Consider the following 20731-nt stretch of genomic DNA (forward strand, 5'->3'; position numbering starts at 1 on the left):
CTAGCGCTATCTGGAAACGTATTTGTCGTAATTTAACCTTTCATTATGTTGCAACAAGTTTTCTTTATTCTGTGCTTTTAACGAATATCGAATTCCATACATGATCTAGTCTGTCGTACGTAATAATTGGTAATTCATAATAAAAATTTAAGTGAAAAGTGATTTGTCCGTTAATTCGAGTTTTTATTACATTATTACAAAATGTCCCGTCATCGAGATGTTCGATGTATGAATTATTCGGATGGTACGTCATTTCTTTTTTATAATATTGCAACATATGTATTTTTATTACCAGAGGAAAACAAAAATATATTTAATTTCGATCTAATATTTCGGAATAAAAGCGGGTATAAAATAAATTATTTCTTTTTTTCCCATTTAGAGTATGATGGTTATGACGATGTATATGGACACTCAGTGGAGGATGATTATTGCGTATCGCCCAGTGGTATGTTATTTTTTCCCCTACAACATAGACACAGAGACTAACATGCACTCTAATTACAGCTGAACAATTCTTGTTTGATCGAAGCAAGCAACAAAATATTGCTTCTTTTATTATGGAGCCAGATATCGTTGAGGATAATGAGGATGATAATACAGTATCATCCCTTGCAAGTAAAAAATCAGATCTTTCTGAGCTAGAAAGAGTGAAGTTATTATCTTGCATGGAAGCTATAAAAAATGTTATTGGAGATTCAATAGCTGAATCTAAACTCGAAGAAGAAATTATCCAGTCAAGGTTTGACACAGAAGTAGCGCTAGATAAACTTTTAAGAATACCACCCCAGAAAAGTATTACCGGTATGTATTCTAGTAATAGTTACTTTATTGAACAAATAATTATACTTAGATCCTGATAAACTAGTCAATGAAAATATATATGTTTATAGAACAATCTAGAAGTAGTAAGGAGTGCCCGAATCCTTGTCCAGGTACATGTTACATACCTAACTTCCTTTAACTTTTTTTTATTTAACTGATCGTTACTTTTCTGACAGTCATTTTCTTTTTGTTTCATGCATTGCGTTTTCCTTTGCTGGTAAGGTAAGGTTCTACTTCTTTCTTTGCCGTACCTAAGTTTTTATTATCACAAAAGCTCGTATTACCTGCCTCTACAAATAATACTGTTTCGGTTAAAAGTCATATAAATAACTCGGAAAACAATTTTTCATCTTTAGCTGAAATGATAGCTAGTCATACAAATTCAAAAAGTGATTCTAAACCACAATATTTTGGTTCTTTGGCTGATTTAACTGCAAATCATTTACAAAAGTCTAATGTTTCTACTAACAAAATAGAACTCTGTAAAAAATCTCCAAATTCTGGTTTCATCATACCTAAATTGAATATTAACAAAAATAAAGAGAATTTCGGACATAACATAATTTTTTCAAAATTTGATAGTAAAAATAATACAGATAGTACAGTTAATATTATAAATAACAAAAGGGAAGATCGATTTAATCCTGATAAAGTACAAATTGATTCACTTAAAAAAGGAATTTCTAATCTTAAACTAGAATCTAATCCTAATAATGAATTTAACGAACAAAAGTCAATAAATTTAGAAGATTTAATGGAGCACAATGTTGAACATGTTAGAACACCGTCACCTGATGATTGGTTGATTGATTTAAGTGCTGCATTAAAAGAAGTTCATGTACCAGATTTAAAACATAATTGCCAAATAGAACCAATGACAAATCTGTATTATGATACTCTGTCATATATAAACAAGATGAAAAATAACTCATTTAATGATTCAGATTCTGAAACAAGTGTAGAATGTACTTTAAATTTAAATAGTTTAATACATGTTAGATTACCATACGCGAAAAAAACTGTTTCTACTCTTGGAAAAATTTTAACTAGAAAATGGAAATTAAAGAAACCTTTTATTAAATGTAAGACACAGGAATATAGAACTATCAAAAGATTTGATTTTTCTACTCCTTATACTCGTTCATAAACTTGACTAATCATATTCTGATGAACAATCTATGAACATTAATATATATTGTACAAAATTATTATAATCAAAAAAAATCGTTTTTTGAAGCATTATAAACTTCATGAAAGTTTATTATTTATATCAATATTTATCAATATTTTATTATTAGATTTATTTATATTTTGTGATATAACATATTATACTTTGGCGCTCTTTTATATGAGTATCTTTATAATAGCAGAAATTAATTTGTAATTTTTATTGTTATTTAATTTATATATGATCAATTAAGTAAAGAAATTATCATTTCATTATTTTTTTTAATTTATCTTATAAATATACTTAAATGTGTGTGTGTGTGTGTGTGTTTGTTTAATATGCCTACTGTTTATTTTCTTAGGTATATTTAAAAAGGCATTAATTGAAAAAGTTAATTATAATAGGTAATAAACTGTCATCAAAATCAACATTACAAATAAGTACACCTTCAATGGTAAAAGTTGTGCCAGCTGGAACAAGTTCTATTGTCAAAGGGTTTACTGTCACTGGATCAGAAAATACAGGTCATTTGAGTCCACATATTCAGACTCCACGCTCTCAAAGCCCATGTTCTGAACAAGACAGTCCAAATGTAAAACGTAAAGAAAATGTGAAACAAGATAAGAGTATAGTTTCTTTAGAAACTGATTCTTTAAGAAGTCAATCTCCCATGTCTGGTCATGTTACACCTGATTTAGATTATAAGACAAAATCTATAGAGGACAAACGTGATGTTTTACGTATTTATAAAGATAGAAGAAGCAACAATAAAGAACAATTACACCTAGTTGTCGTCGGGCATGTTGACGCTGGAAAGAGTACCTTGCTTGGACGACTTTTGTGTGATTTAGGACAAGTTCCATCAAGACTAATTCACAAGTATCAACAAGAGAGTAAAAAGATTGGTAAACAATCCTTTGCTTATGCATGGGTGCTAGATGAAACAGGAGAAGAAAGGTAGAGAAGAATCGTATAAAGTATTTCTAGTAAAGTAGATTGTAATTAATACCTGTTATCGATATATTTTCTTCTTTTTTTCTAGGGAACGTGGAATAACGATGGATGTTGGACATTCTAAATTTGAAACTGACAATAAATGCATTACTCTTTTGGATGCACCTGGCCACAAGGATTTTATTCCAAACATGATCACTGGTGCCACTCAAGCGGATGTTGCCTTACTCGTAGTAGATGCTACCAGAGGTGAATTTGAGACTGGATTTGATAGTGGTGGACAGACTAGAGAACATGCTTTATTATTACGTTCTTTAGGTAATTATGATCAAATTTTTTATCTTACTAAGGATCATTATTACTGTATTAAAATTTTGCAATTTTTAGGAGTGTCTCAATTAGCTGTTGTAGTTAACAAATTGGATACGGTTAATTGGTCAAAAGAAAGATTTAACGAAATTGTTAATAAAATGAGTGTTTTCTTAAAACAAGCTGGTTATAGAGAGACCATCATTTTTGTACCTTGCAGTGGACTCTCAGGAGAAAATATAGTCACGGCACCAAAAACCGAAGGTCTTTCCAATTGGTAATATTATTCTATATGTAACAATTGTATGATAATTATCTTGACTGTTTATGGAAAATGACAGAAAAAATTATATCACAGGTATACTGGACCTACATTAGTAAATGTTATCGATAATTTTAAGTGTCCAGAACGTCCAGTTAATAAGCCATTTAGATTTTCTATAAATGACATATACAAAGGTACTGGCTCTGGATTCTGTGTATCTGGTCATGTAGAAACAGGCATGGTGGCTATAGGGGATAAAGTTTTGGTGTTGCCGCAAAACGAAGTTGCATTTGTAAAAGGTTTTCCCATTTGAATTACTACTTTAAAAATAATCAATTATTTCATTTACAAATACGATAGAAATAATTTTCATCATTAATTTCTTTAGGTTTACAAGCGGACGATGTATCTATAGTAAATGCCTTTGCCGGCGATCATGTTTCATTGACATTATCAGGCATTGACCAACAAAATGTTGGAATTGGTGATGTCATTTGCAATCCACAAAATCCCGTACCGGTAACAACATGTTTTCAGGCACATGTAGTCATATTCTCTATTGTTGTGCCTATTACAAAGGGCTTCCCAGTAATAATGCATCAGCAATCTTTGGTACAACCAGCTATTATATCTAAATTAATAGCACAGCTTCATAAAAGCACTGGAGATGTGATAAAAAAGAAGCCGCGCTGTTTACCTAAAAACTCTAGTGCGATTATTGAAATAGTAACGCAAACTCCAGTTTGCATGGAACTGTATAAAGACGTTAAACAGCTTGGTAGGATAATGTTAAGAGTGGAAGGTACAACAATTGCAGCCGGGCTGATTACCAAAATTAAATGATTATTAATCAGCTTAGTTCCTTGGTGCAGCATCTACGCGTAGGATGAAATCCTGTATTTAATATAATAAAAATCCTGGCCAAAAAGTGATATTATTATTTCTCTTTTAATGTATAAGAGATGTATAAATCTTAATACTATAATTTTACACAAAAGTTTCAATTTTTATTGTTATTACGTAACATATAATATCTTTGTATTTCATTTGTAATATTTTAAATATAACAGAAGGATATGTTACAAATTATTCATTATATTTCTGAGCTTTAATATTTAAATAAACATATTGATTCGATAAAAATTCTTTGATGGAAATAGATTATCCATTATCTTATTTACTCATATTAAATTCAACCCTGACAACTGCTGCAACCCCCAAATGGAATGTTGACGTTATGATTGATATTGCTGGGTCTACCCAGTTTACGACTTGGAGGTTTAGGTGGACTGAAGAATAAATATAATTATAATCTTGCTTAATTAACTCGTAATTAATTAAAAATATTATTCTTACCCAAAGCCAGGTTTATAATCTTTTGAATTTTTACCATCATTTTTATCTATATCCATAGCAAATAATGTCTTGAAGCTGATGAAAGAACCATGCATGATTAAAAATGATGCATCATGAATAATTTTGAACAATTTTGTATTACTAAATACTTACAACATTATTACTAGATATATTATGGACGAAAAGAAATTCGCAACTTTTTTTAAGCCCCAAGGTACTGAGTTATGAATTTTGCCATCTGAAAATATATATTGTCATTAGATAAAACTTTAATTGGAAACAATATTGAAAATTGGAGGTTATAATTATTACCACTTGATATATAAACCATGTCTATACAGTCACATTAATAAATTTTCATAGAATATAAATTCACGGTTTCTATTCTTAAATTATTCTAATTTTCTTGCGTGCTCTGGTAATACTGTGTATTTTATTAATCACAATTTTATTCGTAATCGTTTGACAAGAATGGTCAAAGTGACGTATTAAAAATAATATTTATGGTGCCCTTTATAAACCCATATATATATATACGATCCTGAAGCTACTCATGTTGCCATCTAGTGTTTTTTTATGCGTTATTAATTCATACAAACTGTGACGTCTTACCTCTTAGAAATTTATTTAGAAAAGATTAAAATACATATTATAAAAGATTATTGACGTTATCAACGTTATCATGGAATATTTATGTACACTTTTCGCTATATCGTGAGAATAAAAAATTTTCTACAATTGTGCGCAATGAGTGCTCAATTGATTTATTTTTATCTATTTACTTTCTACTTTTATTACTTATTTGTATTATTGTTACAATTCATATAATTCTAATCGTTTTTTGCTTTAATCAATTTGTCCAAATATAGGATCTTACAAGATTATTTATTTCCTAGGAATAGATGAATATTAAAAGAAATTATATTTATATGCATATCTACTATGATATATTTATATTATATATTATAAATAATAGGTCGAGTGTGCAATATGAGAGAAAAATATTTGTTAATTATATAATGAATAATTATTTATTAATTATACATTGTCAGTATGTTTTCCTTCATAATCATTTTTTTATATTACATTGTCTTTCGTAATCTGAATTTGATCCACAGACCACCTTGCGCTCGTAAAGTCATTCTATATTTGACATATATCTTATTTTTGTTCGCAATGGGTTCCAATACAAAATTTCGAAGAATTGAACTAACGAGTACTTTCATTTCTAATATCGCAAATTTGTATGCTGTGAAAAGATAGATAATTTGTAATGAAAATTGTTGATAAATGTAATGACAATCATTATTTCTTACCGATACAATTCTTAGGACCAGCGCTAAAAGGAATATAAGCATATGGATGCAATTTTTCTTTAGAGTTTTGTGGATCAAAACGTTCTGGTTTAAAGGATTCCGGATCTAAATAATATCGTGGTATTCGATGCGTAAGATAAGGTGAGATCAAAACGGAAGTACCAGTCGGTATTATTCGACCACCTAAAAGAAAAAGAATAAAAAATGGACCAGAAGATGATGGTTCTAACGATGATTTATAAAGAAATCTCAATACCAATTTTTATATCTTCAGTGAGGCATCTGGCTATTACCGGTACGACGGGATAAAGTCTGAGCGTCTCTTTTATACACATCTCCAAATATTTCATCTCTTTCAAAGACTTAAACGACGTTAAAGTAGCGTTATTGTTGTAAATTTCATCCAACTCGTCAACACATTTTTTCTGGCATTCGGAATGATTTGCCAATAGAAAGAGCATGCATGCCGTTGCCGTGCTGACGGATTCTAAACCAGCCAGCATAAATGTACTGCATTCGTTTAAGATGGCTTCGTCATTGAAATACGAATACTTTTGTTTCATGTTGACCATGAACTCCAACAGAGACATCCTTCCGTTTTCCGTTTGCGTTTCATCGTTTGTCATATCGTAAGAATTTAGACGCTTAGATTTTTCTATCTTTTTAATAATATCGTAACAATAGGCAATATTATTGTTTAATTGTTGCTTATCAATTTGCGACTTCTTAGTCAATTTATATAATGACTCGAATAATAGCCACGGTCTCTTAAAACGATAAGGTGCGAACATTTCGTTCCTGAGGTATCAGAAATAGTTGGTTGATTATGTTAAACAGAATTAATTAATATATAAAACTTACACTTTGAAGGGCAGTTCGCACGTTTCATTATTCTTTTTGTTCTCTTTAATCAATTTTAAGCCTAGGACAGTTTCTGCCTGTATATTATAGACGACGTCATTGATTAATTTAGTAATATTCATGTCCTGATTAACAATATCGCGTAATACTGATGTCAAATATTCGGCGTGCTCGACAAAGATTTCAGCGAACTTTTCGAGTCCATGAACGTTGAAAGCCTTTTGAATGATATTCCGATGCATTTTAGAGGCTTCACCGTCGTTTATTATTAATCCATTTCCAAGAAAATTCCTAAATATAGAATAAATAAAAGGTTTACGTGTGTGTTTCGAGCTACTGAGTATTATTTGAATGTCTTCAGGTTGAATGATCACTAGATATGGTATAAAAGTCACCCAAAGTCTGATTATATTATACGTTGAATATTTTTTCATTTCATTCATAACTACGAAAAGAAAAAGCACAGAATTAGAAAAAACCAAATCGTTTTTCTTTTTCCTTTTTTTTCTTTCTTGAAACTTACCATTTGGTTTAAAGTAATAATGGATATTACCAATCAGCGGCAATGCCGGTGGTCCATCGAGACTAAGTGTGATTTTAACGAGTCGAATGTAGTTTCTCAGAATATATATAACGTAAAGGAAGATCAACGCAACGACATAGATCCATGAGTTAGATGTTGTTAGTTCCCACTGTTACCATTTCAAACGTTATATCAAGCAACGAGATAAACTTATTACACTCTTTCTCTCTCTTTTTTGCACTATATATAAAAATGAATAATTACTTACGATCTGTGTATTACTTAAGGGCATGGCGTTCTTCCACGAGCGCTGGAGTGAGTGCTGGAATGAAAGGCATTTTTTTATTTGGTCCTTTATTAAAACTAGATAAGATTACTTGAATATTTTCTATAATTCTAAACGATTCTAAAGGCAACCAGAGATTTATTATCAAGTAGATATCTATTTAAAAATTCATATTCCATAATAAAATATCTATAACTTTTTTTTTCAAGAATGAACCTTGATAAGTTTCATCATCGTCAGACTAACGCATATATTCTATCTTACGACAGAATGTTTTATATTCGTCGATACGAGAGTCCACATGCGTTTCAACAAAGTGTTTAGTAAGTATTTACTAGTTTCAAATTATTTATAAGGTAAAGCGCAATCTATGTTTCGATAAAGAAGAGTATTAAGATTATTTCTTTTCTTTGATGTAACGTTGGAAAACTCAACAATGAGAAGTATCATTATTCGATTTATGGTACTACGGAAACGATTTATCCTTTTTCTCTTAGGAATTTATCATTTAGTTTGAAGAAATAATAAACACTATCAATTATATAATAGTGACTATGCTGCACCGAGGCTATGTGAAATTTTTATAAGTTAAATATAGTTTCTTAAGACATATATTATTACGCGAGGGAAGATCGATACAAGCGAGACAGATTCAAAAATCGGATGGTAACATTATGGAGTTTGCTTTCGAGTGATGTATCTCCTGATAAACTACATTCGACTTGTAAAAATCTGACTCAGTCGTTGATAGACCACCTACATTGGCAATAATTCGTATTGTTTATGATCTCTTCGAAAGGATTGATAAATATCCAAGAGAAAAATAAGAGAGTCGTCAAATCGTTTCTAGATTCATAAATCGATTGTTCCTTGTATATTGTTATGTATAATTCCAAAATTTATGCAAAAGAAAAGATTTATGATCTTATTATTTTTGTTTCGGAACATATATTAGGCTTCATTTTATAAATAATTTATATATACCAAATATTTACATTAATTGTTTCGTCAAAACTTAAGTATATGTGCTACGTGCTATCGATGCACAAATAAAATATCTCACCGTAAGAACGAGTGCACGTTGATTTGGCGATGTTAAAATTTATTAGAATGTATTTAATCGAAACAAAAAATTAAAATTCAAAGAAAAGAAGAAACAAATAAATGTTTATCTTATTTATGGATTCTTCCTTTATCTTCCTTTGGAGTTTCTTTTTGATTTTCCTTTGTATCATAGATCGATTTTAAAAATCGACTAATCAAGCTTTGAAGACTTCACGTCCGTTGTATGAACGGATAAATAAAATATTGGTTTATACGAAGTAACACTCTATTCTCAAATAAGGCACCAGATCGACTAAACCTTTTTTTTGATTGCGTTCTATTAGTATATATAGATAGAAACACTTCAAGGATCTTGAAGGGGTGGGGTTATTATTGTATTCATGTATGACAATTTTAATTTAAAGCACGTTTTCTTGTTGTTCATTTGTATGCAAGATACCAAAAGTATTCCCAATTAGTTTCGTTAAAGGTAGCACATAGATTCAATCAATATTTATATAATAAGATTATGTGTCGATATTTTCGTACATATTAAATAAGGAAGCGACTTAATTAATATGAATAATCTATATAACATGATAAAATAAAAAATGTCATATAAACTTATTATAAATGACTATCTATATGACATATTTGACATTCACATATTTCGTTCATAAACATTCTTGCTCGAACGCATATGAATGAATAATGTACCATAAGCTGCAATAAAAGTAATTGCGGGATAGTTAATAGTTTTGTTGATAGGATTACAATAGGGACATTTATTTGTACAATTCGTTGCAAAAACACGACGGAATATTTTTGTTTGTTTGTTTTTTCTTCTTTTTCGCTCTGTTATCTTCGTTTGATCTATCCCATATTACATATACACGGAGAATAGATATAATCCGTGCACCTGTTTTTTCCATTCAGTTTGGTCGACAAGGTCTAAAAATGCATTGGCGCTAAAAAAAAGAGAAACGAAACGAAGCAATAAGTACAATGCTGGAGCATCGATTACGATTCTACAAGTTCAAGTTTAATTTTTATTGCACTAAAATCATTTCTTCCTTTTTTTTTTTAACCATCAGGTATTCAATTCTTTTTTCATCAAATTGCTTTTATCTCAAATAGATTACTTTAACGTTTGTATAGGAATACAAGTTGATATCGACTGTAAAATTTATTTTTAATTGACGCATCAATCTTTAGAAATTTCTTTAGACTTTTACGTGCATACAAAAATAGTTATGTATATATCGATAATAAATACTTTTGCGATGCTTTTCACGTTCTGCACTTTGCACTGGTGCATCTAAAATTTTACATTTATTCATTTTTTTTCTCCTCTTTGGAAACTACATTCCTTGCACGGAATAAAATATAAATGCACACGAGACATAGATATGTATAGAACACAAGGTTCAAGATTACAAATGAAGTAGTCTTAAGACCGTTGTTTTAGGATACACGTGTGCATTTTTAATGCATTTTTTTCTTTTGTTTGAATGCAGCGAGATTAAAGATAATGGTCTTATTTCAATTTTGTTTCATTAAAAGAATCCACGAGACAGAGCCATTATATTTACAAAAAAGGTTTCAAGCTTTGAAGAATATATATTTTTTTTAATTTTAGTAAAAAATACTTAGTCAAGTTGGATAAAAAATTAATCTCGAAGGAAATCTTGTTTTGAATTGACTTTAACGATTACTATTACATACTTTTTAATTACTTCTTTAAAAATAATTTATTATTTCATTCATAAAAATACGATAGAAATAATTTTCATCATTAATTTCTGTAGGTTTACAAGCGGACGATGTATCTATAATAAATGCCTTTGCCGGCGATCATGTTTCATTGACATTATCAGGCATTGACCAACAAAATGTTGGAATTGGTGATGTCATTTGCAATCCACAAAATCCCGTACCGGTAACAACATGTTTTCAGGCACATGTAGTCATATTCTCTATTGTTGTGCCTATTACAAAGGGCTTCCCAGTAATAATGCATCAGCAATCTTTGGTACAACCAGCTATTATATCTAAATTAATAGCACAGCTTCATAAAAGCACTGGAGATGTGATAAAAAAGAAGCCGCGCTGTTTACCTAAAAACTCTAGTGCGATTATTGAAATAGTAACGCAAACTCCAGTTTGCATGGAACTGTATAAAGACGTTAAACAGCTTGGTAGGATAATGTTAAGAGTGGAAGGTACAACAATTGCAGCCGGGCTGATTACCAAAATTAAATGATTATTAATCAGCTTAGTTCCTTGGTGCAGCATCTACGCGTAGGATGAAATCCTGTATTTAATATAATAAAAATCCTGGCCAAAAAGTGATATTATTATTTCTTTTTTAATGTATAAGAGATGTATAAATCTTAATACTATAATTTTACACAAAAGTTTCAATTTTTATTGTTATTACGTAACATATAATATCTTTGTATTTCATTTGTAATATTTTAAATATAACAGAAGGATATGTTACAAATTATTCATTATATTTCTGAGCTTTAATATTTAAATAAACATATTGATTCGATAAAAATTCTTTGATGGAAATAGATTATCCATTATCTTATTTACTCATATTAAATTCAACCCTGACAACTGCTGCAACCCCCAAATGGAATGTTGACGTTATGATTGATATTGCTGGGTCTACCCAGTTTACGACTTGGAGGTTTAGGTGGACTGAAGAATAAATATAATTATAATCTTGCTTAATTAACTCGTAATTAATTAAAAATATTATTCTTACCCAAAGCCAGGTTTATAATCTTTTGAATTTTTACCATCATTTTTATCTATATCCATAGCAAATAATGTCTTGAAGCTGATGAAAGAACCATGCATGATTAAAGATGATGCATCATGAATAATTTTGAACAATTTTGTATTACTAAATACTTACAACATTATTACTAGATATATTATGGACGAAAAGAAATTCGCAACTTTTTTTAAGCCCCAAGGTACTGAGTTATGAATTTTGCCATCTGAAAATATATATTGTCATTTGATAAAACTTTAATTGGAAACAATATTGAAAATTGGAGGTTATAATTATTACCACTTGATATATAAACCATGTCTATACAGTCACATTAATAAATTTTCATAGAATATAAATTCACGGTTTCTATTCTTAAATTATTCTAATTTTCTTGCGTGCTCTGGTAATACTGTGTATTTTATTTATCACAATTTTATTCGTAATCGTTTGACAAGAATGGTCAAAGTGACTTATTAAAAATAATATTTATGGTGCCCTTTATAAACCCATATATATATATACGATCCTGAAGCTACTCATGTTGCCATCTAGGGTTTTTTATGCGTATTAATTCATACAAACTGTGACGTCCTACCGCTTAGAAATTTATTTAGAAAAGATTAAAATACATATTATAAAAGATTATTGACGTTATCAATGAACATTTATGTACATTTTCCGCTATATCGAGAGAATAAAAAATTTTCTACAATTGTGCACAATGAGTGCTCCATTTCTTTATTTTTATCTATATACTTTCTATTTTTATCTGTATTATTGTTACAATTCATATAATTCTAATCGTTTTTTGCTTTAATCAATTTGTCCAAATATAGGATCTTACAAGATTATTTATTTCCTAGGAATAGATGCATATTAAAAGAAATTATATTTATATGCATATCTACTATGATATATTTATATTATATATTATAAATAATACGTCCAGTGTGAAATATGAGAGGATAAATATTTGTTAATTATATAATGAATAATTATTTATTAATTATACATTGTCAGTATGTTTTCCTTCATAATCATTTTTTTATATTACATTGTCTTTCGTAATCTGAATTTGATCCACAGACCACCTTGCGCTCGTAAAGTCATTCTATATTTGACATATATCTTATTTTTGTTCGCAATGGGTTCCAATACAAAATTTCGAAGAATTGAACTAACGAGTACTTTCATTTCTAATATCGCAAATTTGTATCCTGTGAAAAGATAGATAATTTGTAATGAAAATTGTTGATAAATGTAATGACAATCATTATTTCTTACCGATACAATTCTTAGGACCAGCGCTAAAAGGAATATAAGCATATGGATGCAATTTTTCAGTAGAGTTTTGTGGATCAAAACGTTCTGGTTTAAAGGATTCCGGATCTAAATAATATCGTGGGATTCGATGCGTAAGATAAGGTGAGATCAAAACGGAAGTACCAGTCGGTATTATTCGACCACCTAAAAGAAAAAGAATAAAAAATGGACCAGAAGATGATGGTTCTAACGATGATTTATAAAGAAATCTCAATACCAATTTTTATATCTTCAGTGAGGCATCTGGCTATTACCGGTATGACGGGATAAAGTCTGAGCGTCTCTTTTATACACATCTCCAAATATTTCATCTCTTTCAAAGACTTAAACGACGTTAAAGTAGCGTTATTGTTGTAAATTTCATCCAACTCGTCAACACATTTTTTCTGGCATTCGGAATGATTTGCCAATAGAAAGAGCATGCATGCCGTTGCCGTGCTGACGGATTCCAAACCAGCCAGCATAAATGTACTGCATTCGTTTAAGATGGCTTCGTCATTGAAATACGAATACTTTTGTTTCATGTTGACCATGAACTCCAACAGAGACATCCTTCCGTTTTCCGTTTGCGTTTCATCGTTTGTCATATCGTAAGAATTTAGACGCTTAGATTTTTCTATCTTTTTAATAATATCGTAACAATAGGCAATATTATTGTCTAATTGTTGCTTATCAATTTGCGACTTCTTAGTCAATTTATATAATGACTCGAATAATAGCCACGGTCTCTTAAAACGATAAGATGCGAACATTTCGTTCCTGAGGTATCAGAAATAGTTGGTTGATTATGTTAAACAGAATTAATTAATATATAAAACTTACACTTTGAAAGGCAGTTCGCACGTTTCATTATTCTTTTTGTTCTCTTTAATCAATTTTAAGCCTAGGACAGTTTCTGCCTGTATATTATAGATGACGTCATTGATTAATTTAGTAATATTCATGTCCTGATTAACAATATCGCGTAATACTGATGTCAAATATTCGGCGTGCTCCACAAAGATTTCAGCGAACTTTTCGAGTCCATGAACGTTGAAAGCCTTTTGAATGATATTCCGATGCATTTTAGAGGCTTCACCGTCGTTTATTGTTAAACCTTTTCCAATGACATTCCTAAATAGAGAATAAACAAAAGGCTTACGTGTGTGTTTCGAGCTACTGAGTATTATTTGAATGTCTTCAGGTTGAATGATCGCTAGATATGGTATAAAAGTCACCCAAAGTCTGATTATATTATACGTGGAATATTTTTTCATTTCATTCATAACTACGAAAAGAAAAAGCACAGAATTAGTAAAAAACGAAATCGTTTTTCTTTTTCCTCTTTTTTTCTTTCTTGAAACTTACCATTTGGTTTAAAGTAATAATGGATATTACCAATCAGCGGCAATGCCGGTGGTCCATCGAGACTAAGTGTGATTTTAACGAGTCGAATGTAGTTTCTCAGAATATATATAACGTAAAGGAAGATCAACGCAACGACATAGATCCATGAGTTAGATGTTGTTAGTTCCCACTGTTACCATTTCAAACGTTATATCAAGCAACGAGATAAACTTATTATACTCTTTCTCTCTCTTTTTTGCACTATATATAAAAATGAATAATTACTTACGATCTGTGTATTACTTAAGGGCATGGCGTTTTTCCACGAGCGCTGGAGTGAGTGCTGGAATGAAAGGCATTTTTTTATTTGGTCCTTTATTAAAACTAGATAAGATTACTTGAATATTTTCTATAATTCTAAACGATTCTAAAGGCAACCAGAGATTTATTATCAAGTAGATATCTATTTAAAAATTCATATTCCATAATAAAATATCTATAACTTTTTTTTTCAAGAATGAACCTTGATAAGTTTCATCATCGTCAGACTAACGCATATATTCTCTCTTACGACAGAATGTTTTATATTCGTTGTGCATCGGCGATACGAGAGTCTACATGCGTTTCAACAAAGTGTTTAGTAAGTATTTACTAGTTTCAAATTATTTATAAGGTAAAGCGCAATCTATGTTTCGATAAAGAAGAGTATTAAGATTATTTCTTTTCTTTGATGTAACGTTGGAAAACTCAACAATGAGAAGTATCATTATTCGATTTATGGTACTACGGAAACGATTTCTCCTTTTTCTCTTAGGAATTTATCATTTAGTTTGAAGAAATAATAAACACTATCAATTATATAATAGTGACTATGCTGCACCGAGGCTATGTGAAATTTTTATAAGTTAAATATAGTTTCTTAAGACATATATTATTACGCGAGGGAAGATCGATACAAGCGAGACAGATCCACAAATCGGATGGTAACATTATGGAGTTTGCTTTCGCGTGATGTATCTCCTGATAAACTACATTCGACTTGTAAAAATCTGACTCAGTCGTTGATAGACCACATACATTGGCAATAATTCGTATTGTTTATGATCTCTTCGAAAGAATTGATAAATATCCAAGAGAAAAATAAGAGAATCGTCAAATCGTTTCTAGATTCATAAATCGATTGTTCCTTGTATATTATTATGTATAATTCCAAAATTTATGCAAAAGAAAAGATTTATGATCTTATTATTTTTGTTTCGGAACATATATTAGGCTTCGTTTTATAAATAATTTATATATACCAAATATTTACATTAATTGTTTCGTCAAACCTTAAGTACATGGGCTCCGTGCTATTGATGCACAAATAAAATATCCTACCGTAAGAACGAGTGCACGTTGATTTGACGATGCTGAAACTTATTAGAATGTATTTATTCGAAACAAAAAATTGAAATTCAAAGAAAAGAAGTAACAAATAAATGTTTATCTTATTTATGGATTCTTCCTTTATCTTCCTTTGGAGTTTCTTTTTGATTTTCCTTTGTATCATAGATCGGTTTTAAAAATCGACTAATCAAGCTTTGAAGACTTCACGTCCGTTGTATGAACGGCTAAATAAAATATTGGTTTATACGAAGTAACACTCTATTCTCAAATAAGGCACCAGATCGACTAAACCTTTTTTTTGATTGCGTTCTATTAGTATATATAGATAGAAACACTTCAAGGATCTTGAAGGGGTGGGGTTATTATTGTATTCATGTATGACAATTTTAATTCAAGGCACGTTTTCTTGGTGTTCATTGGCATGCAAGACAGCGAAAGTATTTCCTATTAGTTTCGTTAAAGGTGGCACGTAGATTCAATCAATATATATATAATAAGATTATGTGTCGATATTTTCGTACATATTAAGTAAAGAAGCGTCTTTGTTAATATAAATGATCTATATAACATGCTGAAATAAAAAATGTTACGTAAACTTATTATAAATGATTATTTATATGACATATTGAAATGTCAGTTCCTTTCTTTGGTCTACTTGACATTTACGTATTTCGTTTACTCACATTCTTGCTCGAACGCATATGAATGAATAATGTACCATAAACTGCAATAAAAGTAATTGCGGGATAGAAAATAGTTTTATCGATAGGTTTACAATAGAAACATTTATTTGTAGAATCCGTTGCAAAGACACGACGGAATATCTGATATTTTTGTTTGTTTGTTTTTCCTTTTTCTTCGCTTTGTTATCTTCGTTTGATTCATCCCATATTACATATACACGGGGAATAGATATAATCCGTGCACCTGTTTGTTCGATTCAGTTTGGTCGACAAGGTCTAAAAACGCATTGGCGCTAAGAAAAGAGAAACGAAACGAAACGAAACGAAGCAATAAGAACGATGCTCCAGCAACTATTACGATTCTACAAGTTCAAGTTTAATTTTTATTGCACTAAAATCATTTCTTCCTTTTTTTTTTTAACCATCAGGTATTCAATTCTTTTTTCATCAAATTGCTTTTATCTCAAATAGATTACTTTAACGTTTGATTAGGAATACAAGTTGATATCGACTGTAAAATTTATTTTTAATTGACGCATCAATCTTTAGAAATTTCTTTAGACTTTTACGTGCATACAAAAATAGTTATGTAATCGAGAATAAATTCTTTTGCGATGCTTTTCACGTTCTGCGCTTCGCGCTAGTGCGTCTAGACCTTTACATATTTTCGTTCTTTCTCTCTCCCTTTCTCTTTCCCCCTCTTACTCTCGTTGTTTCACATGTGCATTGGAAACTACATTTCTTGCACGGATTATAATATAAATGCACACGAGACACAGATAGGTATAGGATGGAAGATTTAAGATTACAAGTAAAGTAGTCTTATGTCCGGTGCTTTAGGAAACACGTGCGCATTTTATATGCGTTTCTCCTTTTATTTTAATGTAGCGAGATGAAAGATAATGGTCTTATTTCAATTTTCTTTCATTAGAAAAATTCACGAGACAGAGCCATTATATTTTCATCACAAAAAAGGTTTCAAGCTTTGAAGAATATATAGTTCTCATTAATTTTAGTAAATAATGCTTAGCCAACTTGGATAAAAAATTAATCTTGAAGGAAAGCATGTTTTGAATTGACTTTAATGATTACTATTATATACTCTTTAAGTCTTGAATCCCTTTGTTCTTTCTAATCCTGTAAATATTATCTCCAATTTTTCACATTAGAATTTTAGCCGAACGATTTGACCTGAATGTGCACGTGCTTTTTACGTTTAGTGCAATGAAGGAAGAAATTTTGTTGGAAAATGTATAGTTAGGTTTACACATAATTCTGATATTTTCCTCGAAAGACTTAAGTAGTATAATTTTGAAACGACACTTTTTTATATCGACTTCTTCTCTTTCCTTCGCGAGTCTTGCTTTCCTTTTCAATTATCAGGTTCGTTTGATAATCGTTTTTTACATGAATGTGCTGATTTTATAGAGAGACAAGTATCCATCGACTAAGAGTTCTTTTGACAGTAGAAGATTATTTTTTTTTTTTACGTGCATACGATTGATAATCTGTAGCAATAGCAATCGCTTTATCTTTATTTATAGAGTAGAAACGACGGAAGTAATAGCAACGATGGAAAATTTGTATCGATCAATTATGATGCTCACTATCTGTATTGTATAGAAAATAAATATGATTGAATTGTGTGTGTGTGTGTGTGTATGTATGTAAAAGAAACTATGAAAAAGAATTCAGAAAGAAGGAAGATCTGTCTGAAAAATCTAAAAATGAATGCAAGAACAGTATGGAGAAAAAAAATATATGTAAAATAACTTATCTCAATATATTTTCTCTCTCTTTTGGCTCGTTGCTCATCACTTCCGTAAGAACGAGTTCCGAGGTAGGTTAACGACACGATGGGATTCTTCACGAGCCATTTTTTCCATGGCTCGGATCAAGAAAGTAAAGGCTTTGAAAGTGAGCAGGTCATAGAAAGGAAGCTGCATGCTGTCTCTTTTTCTTTGGTTCGCCCTCGTTGACCTCGATCGGTCCTTTACCACTGTCCCTCCTCGTCATCTTGAAAATGATCAAGAGTAACGAATGAGAGATTGCTAGGAGTAAGACTTAGACTTCTACGCCTCTTTGCACGGTATTAGTGTCCAAGGCGCAATTCCCGTTGACATCTGGAGAATTCTGAAGATATTCTTCGGACGGCGTAACACCGTCCGTTCTCATATCGTCCCTCACGCGTTCCACCTACGGTAATAATAATTTCAAATCAATATTTACGCCTAGTTTATAAACTATAGATACCCGAATGATATTACCTTTCTGAAGACTCTCAATAAATTTAAACCGGCCACCTTCTTCAGATCGTGCACGTTCCATTTGCCGCTACGAAGAAGTTCCGCAAACAATTCGGGATATTTGGAAACGTCCTCAAGACCTCTCGGAGTTCTAACGATCGAACGATCAAATTAAAAACAAAAAAAGAAAAAGATCATTACTTTTGTTTCATTATTTTTTCAAAGATATTACATCGACGTACTTGTTGATACCATCAAAATCTCCACCTACTCCGATATGATCGACGCCGATAAGATTTCTAATGTAATAAATATGCTCTGCCACGTCCGAGATAGTCGCCTGAGAACCACACTTGACGAAATAATTATAAAAGGTCACCATCACCAATCCGTCGTTGTCAGCCTAGACGAAACAAATGCATATGTTCTTCTTTATTGTTCTTTTTAAGATCGTAAAGATAAATCAAAAGGAAATGATCTGATTTTAATGGACGAAACAATATAAAAGATAGCAAAATTATCAGCTGCGATGGTTGCTACAAGTAGAAGAGAGAGGTTTGTTGTCCGCCGTTACCATTATACTGTGTTTCAAGTGGATGGAGCCGTTAATTTTGGTCCCTGTTAATTTGCTTCTTAACGAGGTCGGCTGGGAGAGGATTCTTACTTTAATGGAGCAGAAAACTCGACAATAGAAAGGAATCGTCGTCGGTAATTGTTTCAAACCATTGGAACTCTGGATGCCGAGGAGCAAAGATAATTATCTATCCCCGAGAGAGACAGAGAGAGAGAGAGAGAGAGAGAGAGGGAGGGAGGGAGGGAGAGAGAGAGAGAGAGAGAGAGAGAGACGCTGAGGATCGAAGGAAAGTAACTTTAAAAGTGAAAATAATTATTTTTTCAAGGTGTAAATTAAAAAGGCAAAAGTATTGTACATAGAGACAGTAAAATAAAACAGGCTGAGAGCTAACGAGAAAGGAGACATAACATTTTCTCGATATTCGTCGACCTACCAGCTGTTTTAAAATGTCATCGGGCACGTTTCTCGAGGAATTACAAATGGCGAAGGCCGAGGAATGTGAAAAGATCAGAGGTGCTTTGGTCGCTTTCAGGGCATCCCTCATTGTTGCTCTGGCCGTGTGGCTGAGGTCTATCAGCATGCCTAGTCTATTCATCTCTCGCACCACAGTCTTGCCGAACGCCGTTAGACCTCCTCCTGCAAAAGAGAGTAAAAGGAGTAGGTTAATAAAGAATAAGGTGCTCGCGCTCAAAGAGAAACAAAAAGAGAATGAGAGAGAGAGAGAGAGAGAGAGAGAAAAGAGAAGTCAATTTTGTGAATAAATTTATATAAAAGTTCATAAACAAGCACAAAGACCAAAATATATCTTTTCTTTATGAGAACAGGAAGATGGAGTCTTAGGAGAAGGTGTAGCACACTTTGCCAACATTTAACCAGACATTGTGTAACACTGCCATAAAACCATATATTCGCGTTGCTTACGGGCACTTGAGGAGGCAACCGCAGCCAGGGGATGGACTATTCTCCTCCATCCTGTTTATAGCCCGAAGGATCTTGCACCCTCAGATTACCATCTGTTTAGTTCGTTGAAGGATAGTTTACGTGGTCAACACTTTGAGTATGACAATGGGTATGCTCTTCCGAGTGTACTAAGTTCGATATAACCTCGCGATAGGTATCCTCCTCTTCGTTACTCCTCTTGATTCGATATTAACGACGATACACGGGACTGATTATGAGAACCATATTCTACTCTGTTTCTCTCTCTCTCTCTCTCTCTCTCTCTCTCCCTCTCTCTCTCTCCCTCTCTCTCTCTCCTTTTTTCCCCACAAATCGTATTCGCAAATTCACGTGAGAGGATTTCCCGATGGTATCGATCGATTGCGCATGAGAGATTATGGACGAAGAGTGATTAATATTTTTTAAATCGCGTTAGTCCATATCCGAAGCATTTCCCATTGGCCCTCCCCCGTCGTCCGCGCCGTTACACTTCAACATATTTTATCGCTTCGAATCGAATTTCCGGGAATTCACGCGAAATTTCAAATGTAAT

At 31.5% G+C, this 20731-nt stretch overlaps 7 protein-coding genes across 10 annotated transcripts in view; 2 read left to right on the top strand and 5 right to left on the bottom strand.

Annotated features, from left to right (window-relative positions):
• The first annotated feature begins 21 nt into the window (after positions 1 to 21).
• LOC124423465 (protein HBS1) lies at positions 22 to 4449 on the top strand. Of its 2 annotated transcripts, XM_046961188.1 has the most exons (9): positions 24 to 244; positions 383 to 448; positions 508 to 804; positions 894 to 935; positions 2398 to 2950; positions 3036 to 3265; positions 3335 to 3533; positions 3615 to 3820; positions 3910 to 4449. In XM_046961188.1, the coding sequence occupies exons 1-9, from the start codon at positions 202 to 204 to the stop codon at positions 4362 to 4364; spliced, it is 2091 nt and encodes a 696-aa protein (XP_046817144.1). In that variant the 5' UTR covers positions 24 to 201; the 3' UTR covers positions 4365 to 4449. The 2 variants fall into 2 exon arrangements, with proteins under 2 accessions (XP_046817145.1, XP_046817144.1); XM_046961189.1 differs by lacking the exon at positions 894 to 935 and having other exon boundaries at positions 22 to 244.
• Positions 4450 to 4596: 147 nt separating this feature from the next.
• On the bottom strand, positions 4597 to 5380 carry LOC124423466 (selenoprotein K-like). The gene is made up of 4 exons (XM_046961190.1): positions 5190 to 5380; positions 5031 to 5115; positions 4878 to 4952; positions 4597 to 4810 (listed from the first exon to the last, which is right to left on the bottom strand). Exons 1-4 carry the CDS (start codon positions 5206 to 5208, stop codon positions 4714 to 4716), a joined length of 276 nt encoding a protein of 91 aa, XP_046817146.1. The 5' UTR covers positions 5209 to 5380; the 3' UTR covers positions 4597 to 4713.
• Positions 5381 to 5894: 514 nt separating this feature from the next.
• On the bottom strand, positions 5895 to 10772 carry LOC124423780 (probable cytochrome P450 4aa1). Its single transcript, XM_046961961.1, has 8 exons — positions 10633 to 10772; positions 8927 to 9875; positions 7846 to 7899; positions 7578 to 7746; positions 7055 to 7499; positions 6450 to 6991; positions 6194 to 6376; positions 5895 to 6126 (listed from the first exon to the last, which is right to left on the bottom strand). Exons 3-8 carry the CDS (start codon positions 7867 to 7869, stop codon positions 5960 to 5962), a joined length of 1530 nt encoding a protein of 509 aa, XP_046817917.1. The 5' UTR covers positions 7870 to 7899; positions 8927 to 9875; positions 10633 to 10772; the 3' UTR covers positions 5895 to 5959.
• On the top strand, positions 10703 to 11255 carry LOC124423784 (protein HBS1-like; the record flags this gene model as incomplete). Its single annotated transcript, XM_046961976.1, has 1 exon — positions 10703 to 11255. A coding segment is annotated over one exon (468 nt), but the record flags the coding sequence as incomplete, so codon positions are not given.
• Positions 11256 to 11402: 147 nt separating this feature from the next.
• Positions 11403 to 12191, bottom strand: LOC124423783 (selenoprotein K-like). The gene is made up of 4 exons (XM_046961975.1): positions 11996 to 12191; positions 11837 to 11921; positions 11684 to 11758; positions 11403 to 11616 (listed from the first exon to the last, which is right to left on the bottom strand). The coding sequence occupies exons 1-4, from the start codon at positions 12012 to 12014 to the stop codon at positions 11520 to 11522; spliced, it is 276 nt and encodes a 91-aa protein (XP_046817931.1). The 5' UTR covers positions 12015 to 12191; the 3' UTR covers positions 11403 to 11519.
• A 492-nt stretch (positions 12192 to 12683) lies between these two features.
• On the bottom strand, positions 12684 to 16356 carry LOC124423779 (probable cytochrome P450 4aa1). 2 transcript variants are annotated; one of them, XM_046961958.1, is made up of 7 exons: positions 15837 to 16356; positions 14637 to 14687; positions 14369 to 14537; positions 13844 to 14288; positions 13239 to 13780; positions 12983 to 13165; positions 12684 to 12915 (listed from the first exon to the last, which is right to left on the bottom strand). In XM_046961958.1, exons 1-7 carry the CDS (start codon positions 15897 to 15899, stop codon positions 12749 to 12751), a joined length of 1620 nt encoding a protein of 539 aa, XP_046817914.1. In that variant the 5' UTR covers positions 15900 to 16356; the 3' UTR covers positions 12684 to 12748. The 2 variants fall into 2 exon arrangements, with proteins under 2 accessions (XP_046817914.1, XP_046817915.1); XM_046961959.1 differs by having other exon boundaries at positions 14637 to 16356.
• A 146-nt stretch (positions 16357 to 16502) lies between these two features.
• The window catches only part of LOC124423782 (dipeptidase 1-like), a 64724-nt gene continuing 60495 nt past the window's right edge, over positions 16503 to 20731 (bottom strand). For both annotated transcript variants that reach the window (XM_046961974.1, XM_046961973.1), the window contains exons 6-9: positions 19673 to 19875; positions 18908 to 19068; positions 18687 to 18816; positions 16503 to 18615 (exon numbers count right to left, since the gene is read on the bottom strand). In XM_046961974.1, coding sequence (XP_046817930.1) covers positions 18484 to 18615; positions 18687 to 18816; positions 18908 to 19068; positions 19673 to 19875 — 626 coding nt within the window. In that variant the 3' untranslated portion in view covers positions 16503 to 18483. The remainder of the gene's footprint in view (positions 18616 to 18686; positions 18817 to 18907; positions 19069 to 19672; positions 19876 to 20731) is intronic.

The sequence above is a fragment of the Vespa crabro genome, chromosome 4 (assembly GCF_910589235.1).
Source record: "Vespa crabro chromosome 4, iyVesCrab1.2, whole genome shotgun sequence".
Taxonomy (NCBI): domain Eukaryota; kingdom Metazoa; phylum Arthropoda; class Insecta; order Hymenoptera; family Vespidae; genus Vespa; species Vespa crabro.